Source organism: Aptenodytes forsteri, unplaced genomic scaffold (genome assembly GCF_000699145.1).
Source record: "Aptenodytes forsteri isolate BGI_AS27 unplaced genomic scaffold, ASM69914v1 Scaffold70, whole genome shotgun sequence".
Taxonomy (NCBI): domain Eukaryota; kingdom Metazoa; phylum Chordata; class Aves; order Sphenisciformes; family Spheniscidae; genus Aptenodytes; species Aptenodytes forsteri.
The window spans coordinates 623,002-632,158 of NW_008795690.1; the positions used below are offsets into that span (position 1 = coordinate 623,002).

The 9,157-nt window shown below is 39.8% G+C and overlaps 1 protein-coding gene across 1 annotated transcript in view; it reads left to right on the top strand.

Annotated features, from left to right (window-relative positions):
• The first annotated feature begins 350 nt into the window (after positions 1-350).
• CHST8 (carbohydrate sulfotransferase 8) overlaps positions 351-9,157 on the top strand; it is a 148,037-nt gene continuing 139,230 nt past the window's right edge. The window contains exon 1 of the mRNA XM_009282836.2: positions 351-570. Coding sequence (XP_009281111.1) covers positions 462-570 — 109 coding nt within the window. The 5' untranslated portion in view covers positions 351-461. The remainder of the gene's footprint in view (positions 571-9,157) is intronic.

Sequence of the window (9,157 nt, forward strand, 5' to 3'; positions counted from 1 at the left end):
TTAACCAGTGAAAAATAAAAAGTGACACGTGCTTCACTTGAAGCAAGCAAACTATTAAGAGGGGTTTCTGTGCAAATTGCAGCCATGGCATGACCATTTTTCCCAAACTGCGCTTTTTAAATGATTTTCTGCATTGTTTTTTCAACATGTTAAAAACAGTGACGTATAATTAAAGACAAACTGATGGGGCAGAAATGGACTGAATGACTGCAATTAACTGTACCAAACAAATGCTAGAGAAATCAGTTACTTGGTCTAAACAAGGACTTAAATCTACTAATCTGCCTTGAAAAAATAAATGTTCTATATGTTAAGTTGTAGGGGTTTGGTTTTTTACCTCTTGTAGACATATTACGCCAGACTTCCAGATGAGAAGATGAGACTATGAGTGAAGAGTGTCCTGGAGATTGCATGCAGTTCTTTTCCTGGGTCAGAACTGGATTGATCCGAGAACAATAATTATGAGGCTGACATGTATGTTCTCCTTCATCTTGCTGTTTGGAGCAGCTGGGCTCGTTGTCTTCATTCACCTGCAGGATCCAGAAGAAATAGTTCATCAGCAGACACCAGGTTAGCATTCCTACTTCTATTTGACTCAGTCGCTCTTTCGTGTTCAACATTTTGTACTTATACCCTTAACATGTTTTATATATTTCACAGAAGTTGCCTCAACAAAGGTATGTAATTTTTTTTAATAAAGGCTATTTTGAAATTAATTAACAATTTCTTTAAAAAAAAAAAAGAGGAGTTTGCTTAAAAAACAGGTTCCAAGAACAATTGACTGATTATGCAGGAATCTTTGCCAAGGTGCACAGGAGTTAATTTTCTGCTGAAGTTGAGAACAGTTCCAAGAACCAATTGACTGATTATGCAGGAATCTTTGCCAAGGTGCACAGGAGTTAATTTTCTGCTGAAGTTGAGAACAACTTCTGCTACCAGCTATACCACAATAAATATGAAAATGAGAAATTTTGCCAAAAGTTCAGTTCCTGCAAATACATGCTTCTGAATCCCCCTTTGCCTGTGTATGGTTTTCTATGTGTCATGGAGATGCAAAATAAGAGATGCATAAATGAGTCATGCCAGAGACATAAAATACTTTGGGATGCATTCCTTTAACGTGCTTAACTTCCGTTAAACTTTACATAACTTTCGTTCATACGCGTGCCATCTTCCTGTGCTACTAACTTTAAACTGTGAAGAGCCACAAAGACCACATCAATGTGAGAACTAAAAAACTGTGGGCTGAAATAGCGGTTTCCTTTTAAAGGAGGGGCACACAAGAAGTATGAAAAAGCACGAGATCTCTTGATTTACTTACAGTCGCTTTCTCTTTGACTAAGGCTGTAATGAAGGCTGGTTTAGAACCTAGACAAATGCCAGTGCAGTTACTCCAGCTGATAATAATGCCCCTGTGCGCCGAGGTTTGATCACTGTTTGCTCTTATATGCGCTGAAATTCTCCTTTGACTAAATATGTGCGTTATAAAAAGTCTATTCAATTGACACCTTCATTGTACAGTGAACGTGACTGTATATTTTAAAGTGTTACTAACATTTTTAAAGGAGCTGAACCCTAACACAGAGAACTCTTAAATACTTACATTAAGTGCTAATTTCTGTGTCCAGGTTTATTAAGTCCTTATTTCCATGTCACTAAACAATCTATACTTTAATATGTTTATTATTTAGTCCAACTGCACACCAATTTTGAAAGCAGCCACTCAGCTGAAACTATAGAAATAATGAATCATCGGTGTTGTGCAAAGCAGAGAATTAACCAGTCCCTTCAGTGCTTTTGCAATTTATTTTTGTATACTTAGATGCAAAAGAGCTTACAGATTAAAACTGGCGGGACTGGCCACATTTAACTGAAATTAGCCAGTAGATTGGGGGTGGAGGGAAAGACATATGGACAGCAAATGCAGGCAGTACTCTAGTGCATCTAAGAATCTGTAACTTTACATTGAAAAGTTAATTCTTTGCTCCTGAAAGAGAAGGAAATTCTAGTGGTGTCTCAAAAACAGTGCAATTTATTCTCCATTTTTTCATTATTGGTCCCTCATCTTGACCTGTCGTACCTCTGTTCTCTCTGCCACAAACCTCTTGAACGCCGACTGCTGATTGTAGTACACTGTGAAGTGATTTTTGAGAGGGATATAACTGTAGAAGGGGACACCCGAGCATATTTAAATAAAAGCAAGTTTGAACAGAGCTCCTACCACCAGCAGGGAAACTCGCTCGGTAACGTACTCGACTGCTGTGGGCAGGGTTCTGCATAGCTAAAACATGAACATCCCAACAATGCTGTTACTGCCAAAGGTGTGTAATCAATTGCTCAATTCTCACATTCAATTACTATTTATGTTAATAGGAACCAGACTGTACCCTTGAGTAAAAGGTGCTCAATACAATTACTCTTATTTCTGTTTGGCTGATTTTCATGTGTGTTAAGTGCTTTCAACTCCCAGTGCACTCAGAAACTCCTCACATTCCCTGCTTCTGAAAATGATACCAGTTATCACTAAAACATATTAGGCAGCTTAAAGGACACAGGAAAAAATATCCATTCATTTCATTAAAAAGAGAGGTAGGCATATTTCATCACTAGACAGTCTCCTGTGAAAATCTGTCAATCAGAAGCAACATTTCTGGTGAGCTGAGAAGGATCCTTCCCTTTCCCTGTTCAGAGTGTTTCTCCTTAAAAGGGCCTGTTTCTAATGGAGATTGGGTATCGCTATAATTTGCTTGTCTGATTGCTCCCTCAATAGAATTGGACAAATGCATGTGTCATTAAGCTACTTAGGACAACAGATTCTGCATGACAAAGTTTTATTGGATTAGCCTTTGCTTTTGTATTTCCCATGTAGTTACTATGTAGTAAAATGTATTTGCCAGGCACTGGAATCTCATCAGGAAGGCTGGAGAAAAGTCGGTAACGTTGATTTTCAACTGAAAAGCAGCATAGGAGAATTTTGCATTGTCCAAAAGGACATTTTTCATTGTTAGTACATTCAGTCATCTTTAATTTAAGATAGTACAACTTATGAAAGAAGATTAATAAAAATACTTTGGTACTTTAGTTTTATCTGTCTCTTCCGGAAATTGTTCTTGATTGTTTTAGTCCTAGCAAGCATGATAGTGAGACCTTGATGTACTACTTAAACCAGTATAAAATCCACAGTCATAAAACTTTAAGTAATGCTTACATTACTTTCACTGAGCAAAGTACTCCTGACAGTAGCTGTTTGTGTTGATTTGTTACTATTCATTTATTCTTTCCCTGTGCTTCACACTGCTACCTAATTGTGATGCTGTACTGAGAAAGCAATATCAAAGTAATTTTCCACAACATTAGTTACGATTTTCTTCTGATCTTTCGAGTGAAACAATCCCATCCTGTTGGCTTCTGTGAGCATATAAACCTTGATTACATTTATCTGTTGGAAACCACTGCTTACAAAGTATATGTGCCGGGATAGCGGGTGTAGAGCCTTTTTTGCTGATTGACAAACATGCTGTCTGTGTAGTTTTATTTATATGATGCACATCACTCTGAGAAAATATATTTAAAGACAGACAGCCATTTAGGGTGGGCAAAACAGATTTCCCAGGTCAATATATTAAATTCAGTAGCTATTCCTGTGGTCATTAAAGAGACAATAATTTAACTTACAACAGTCATTTTCTCGGCATCTACGAAGAGTGCTATTACTATGGAGAATGCAGGATAAAGCAGGGGTGTGGGTTGAGAAGTGGTGTGAATGATAGTCATACGCCATACAGAAATGCAATGCTCTTCTAATAATTCTCCCTGTGAAATTATGTAAAACTTGGCTTCTGCAGTAATCATGCCATTATTCTTAAACAGACACAGTAAAGGATTTGTTTTATCATAGAATCATAGAATCATAGAACGGTTTGGGTTGGAAGGGACCTTAAAGATCATCTAGTTCCAACCCCCCTGCCATGGGCAGGGACACCTTCCACTAGACCAGGTTTGGTTAAGTCAAGCACATTTGCACATGGTGCACAAGAAAAATTTAATACATATATCCCCATCCTAATGCTAATGACTCTTGAATGTATAAATCTCCTGTCTGTGATAGGATATTAAGCATGCAAAAACTTTACAGTAACTAAATGTGCAGCCACTCCACCGCTGTGTTTGTCCTGGAACCACAAAAGCAGCTGGGAAGGGGCCTGTCCAGCCCTGTGGTTAGCAGGAGGCTTCTTCAGCATAATGGCATGCACCTTCTCTCTCGGGATTTACAGTGGAAGAGTTGATGGGGCTAACCTTTACAGCCTTGGCCAGGGCCACTGCAGTTTATGAGATACACTGACAGCACGGAGAACTTGGATTTATGAGAGCTGCATTTGGGTGGTACAAGAGAGCAACTTGGGACAAACAACGTCAGCAAGTGAAAGAAGAAGAGTCTAGAGGATGCAACCCATCCTGACAGCTCTCAGGCGGACTTCAAACACCTACAGAAAGTTCTGAGCAGCAGACCAGCCAGTCCATGGGCTGGAGACAGGACTGTGGTCATGAATAGCAGGTGGGCAGGTGAGGTCATGAATACCAGGACCACTGCTTCCAAGTTGCACCAGGGACACAGTATCTATAGCTGTACTACAATATCTATAGCTGTACTTAAGACCATGCGCTCTATGGACTTTAGTCAGAGGAGAAGGGATATTCTAAAATGGTATCTACTTTTCTAATAGGAGATTTTGCCAAATAAAAAACAGGGGAAGTATTAATATTTCTATATATCTATACTCATGTAGCAAATTTCTCTATATATGGTGAATAAGCTCGTGGGGAAAAAAAATATTGGGTTTTTGCCATATGGTTACTGAATTCACAAACCTGTAAGAGTTTTCAGTTAGAACTTTAAGATGATTATATATGGACACACACTCCTCTGGGAGCTGGTAAAAGGTGGAAAATACATCTCAAAGGATGAATGTTGTGAAAGCTCCAAAAGGGTGAAAACAGGGAGTAGAATGGAAATGGCTTTGCACTCTGACTATATCAGAATTTGAAAGTCAAGTATGAATATAACCAAACCTGAAACTCATCTGACTGAGATTCTGCAGTGATTGCTCTCCTTACCTCATCTACCAATTCTTAACATAATACTGTCATCTTCTTTGTTTTCTGTTTTACTAAGGGTGTGATGGGGAGGAGAGGGAGGAAAGAGAGATGACAGAAGGGCTGGCATGCGAATGCTATTGCAAACCTGACGGCACAAGGGAGCCACAGTGCAGAAATCTTACTGTATATTGCAGTAGCCTTAGAGCAAATACCAATATTATAGCTATACTGAAATTTTCTTATTACTTATTCAGAGCACATACACCTTGTTACTCACAAATTACAGTCCTATGCACCTCTCCATGTTAGCTGTACATTTCCATAATACTATCCTAGTGCACAATGTACCACTTGTTTGTTGTACTGGAAACTTTTTACAAATACAATTGAAAATGAACTAGCACTGATATATAATTTCAGATGTAATTTTCCTACAATTTGCAACTTACTTCTCTTTATAAACTGGGAGCCATTTAATCTGCTTCTCAACTAACAGCATTAGCAGAAATCATGAACAAAAGAATCTGGTGACTGTAGCAGAGGCGAGTGGGCTCGCCGATATGCTTTTCAAGCATATGTGGCATACTGTCACGTGTGTAAGGGTAGCTTCCACCAACTCAAGAGTGGATGAACCTTCTGCAGTCACATCCTCTGAGTCTCCTTTAGCTGAACTTCCCCCAGCAAAGAACTCCCTGTGTGCAGACTAGTTCCCAATGGTCTGCAGTTACTGGGACGAAAAGAAAAAGATCTATTTCCTTGTCTGCTGAGGCAAGGCACTTATAAGGGAAATGCGGTCATGTAAGTATGATATTCCCTTTTCTGTTGCTTGAAATGGTTGCGTTTTAGACTGACTGTGAATGTGAACCTGGTTATTTTTTACACTGGGAAGAAGTGCTGGCAATGACTTCATCAGTCTACTGCTATAGGGGGATCAAATGCTGTCCAGATGGCTACAAAGGAAACCCTGCACCACACTGCCAGTGCAATCCTGTTCAAAAGAAATGCAGTCTAGTGCTGAAAGCAATCACATATAAGCTGTTTTATCACGAGTAATATACAGAGATTGTCTCCTACAACATTTTTTCCCTGCTTTCATGACTATGCCATATCCTTGGCAGTCTTATGAAAAATGCAGCATTTATTTATGACGGTATTGAGAGCGCGCCACTTTTTTTTTACTTTTCGGTTTTTTTACAGTTTCTGTTAACATGCTTTAGCAGTTAGAAAGTCAGTACGTTTTCCAGCCTTAAACCCCATTAAAGCAAATACAGCTCTTAAGCTATAGCATCACAGGCCAGCATTTACAGGACCAGTACTTCCCGTCGACCATCAGCAAGTGCTTCACAGAGTCGGAGCACTTCGGTGTTAGACTGTGGAATTGGGATCCAAAGCTGATGCAGTTTGTTCCTGTCCCACCTACTGCTCATAGATTGTGCTATATTGTGTTAAATTGGGCAATTCACCTGCTAAATGTTTCCATTTCCTGTTAGTACGGGGGTTCTCTGCAGGGAATTCAAGGTACCTAAGGACTGCAAGGTGCTACAACAAAAATGCAAGACCAAAGCACATATTAACTGTGAGATCATCACAAAATCTAGTGCATTACTGGCAGCAGTTATAATCCCACCGCAGTGGTGCACACACACACACATCAGATGACTGAACTCAGATCCACTGCCCATTTATTTGATGGCATAAAGTCCATGTCACCTAACCCCAAATGTATTTATCAGCATAAAATCAGAGTGATGTAGTGCTAAATCACTCACATAGTGCAGCTTCCACTTCCACAAATTTCCCTATCCTCTCCTTTTCTGTGAACATTTCTTCTCAGATACTGACTGGTTAGAAAAAAAAAAGGTTTGATATTTCTTTTAAAGCCTACTTTTAAAAACTGTCAGAGGTTGACACTTCTTTGTTGTGTCTGGCAAAATAAAAAGTGACCTGCCATCTCAGAGCTGCATTCGTTTATAGTGCTTGGCAACATATCACAGGCAAAACTCAACTGCACTGTGATATGTCAGAAGACTCTCAGAGTGGCAGCTTTATGAAAGTATATTCCTAGGGAACAAGCCTGGATGCTTCTCAGATTCCCCTGAGAATTTGCAGAGGCATTACAGAAATGTGCAAAAGTTGATCAGCAGACGCATTTCACCTCAAAACATGTATTCTAAATATAAGGCTATATTTAATTTTTCATAGAAGATGTGTCAGCACTAGAAAGCCTCCTTCCATATGCCAGCTATCATTGAGTTTGCTTGATTTTTAAAACTTGATACCACATTGAGGAGCTTAGGTAAGTTTAAAATACCTTCTGGATTTTCTAAAGTTTATGCCATTTTAAACATGTTTCATAATATATGTTTCCATTTCTCAAAGTTATTAACGTTCCCCTAAAAGCTTAACCAAAACTTCCTCTCTCCAGCAGTATCATCCTTTTTCATTTAGTAAACATTAATTTTCCTTTCATGATTCTAGTGGAGCTTGAAATTAAAGGTGGCTTTCTTCTCTATTATGGCTTGCTTTGTGTATCAGCATCAAAACTGCCAGTTAACTACTGCTTTAGCACCAGTCAAGAGACCATAAAAAGCCAAATAATTGATCTTGTAAAGGCCCTACACAAGAGCAACTTCTTGTGGACATCTTTATCGTTTTCTCAAAATTAATAATCTATCTATTTTTGAAAGTAAGTGACTGGTTTTGGATCTGTCACCACCTGACATACGCAAGGTGATTAACTGATTTTAATCTTATTCTGTACAGGCCGTATCCTACAAGATGCTAGCTCATAGCATCAGTGCAGAAAAGCACTTCAACATCAACCAAGTGGCTTGACTGTTAGCTCTGCTCCGATGCCTGAAGTGCTCTGCTGCCTGAGGGTCAGAATATTCTGCACCTTGTAAAATTAAGTCTGACCATTATGTCCCTTTTTGGTCTCAGCTACTTCAGGAGACCTATGTAGTGATTAAGGGGAAAAATACTCCAGCCAGGCCCTTCCTCCATTGACACTTCTGCACATCAGGGCAATTCAGACATGCTCTTTCCCTCTTTTTTCAGAATCACTATCCACTGGCTGTTCATACCTATAGAAATTGAGTCTTTTGGGGCTTCTGTTCCTGCTTTTTAGTTGGAAACCACACATTTTCTCCTAAAACTCTTTGCAGGGACTGGATGTCTGATGTTTTGCTCTTTGTAGTGCATTAGCCAAGAGATCAGTGTTTACAGACTTTGAGTATCCCTAAACAATGAAAGCAAAACATGCTGTGCCACCAAGTATGTATGCGCATACACAAGGAGAGTTACATGGGCTGGGAGGAAATCGGGGGACATCAAGTCCCTTTATGGAGCAGTGGGAACTGAACAGCCTCAGGAGGGGAAAAAAAAGCAGGTTGTGAATGAAATTCCTCATCCTTCAAGAAGGCACTTGTGCTCCAGTGCTCTGTTCCTTCTCTATTCTAATTCGTTTACCTTTCTCCTTCCATTTGGCATAATGATTGGCAGTGCTGAGCTTTCTGTAACGATGGCACAGATAACGCTTGGGACAAACAAAGGTATATTTGGCTTTAGAATTATTTTAGGCTTGAATTCACAGAAGTCTTCAGATGGCCTGTACCCGCTGCAGTCAGAGTGGCTGACATGGAAGCAGAGGAGACATACAAATACTTATTCTTGTGGCCAGGAGGACAGAAAGCACAAGCCTAAACAAAGGAAACTGGTCATTTGCCCAGTGGCTATTTGAGAAGGGTGAGAGGGGAGACTCCTTTTCTCAGTGTCCTGGTTTCAGCTGGGATAGAGTTAATTTTCTTCCTAGTAGCTGGTACAGTGCTGTGTTTTGGATTTAGCACGAGGATAACGTGATAACACCCTGATGTTTTAGTTGTTGCTAAGCAGTTTTTATACTAAGTCAAGGACTTTTCAGCTTCCCATACTCTGCCAGCGAGGAGGTGCACAAGAAGCTGGGAGGGGGCACAGCCAGGACAGCTGATCCCCAGCCAAAGGGATATTCCATACCATGGGACGTCATGCTCAGTATATAAGCTGGGGGGAGTTGGCCAGGGGG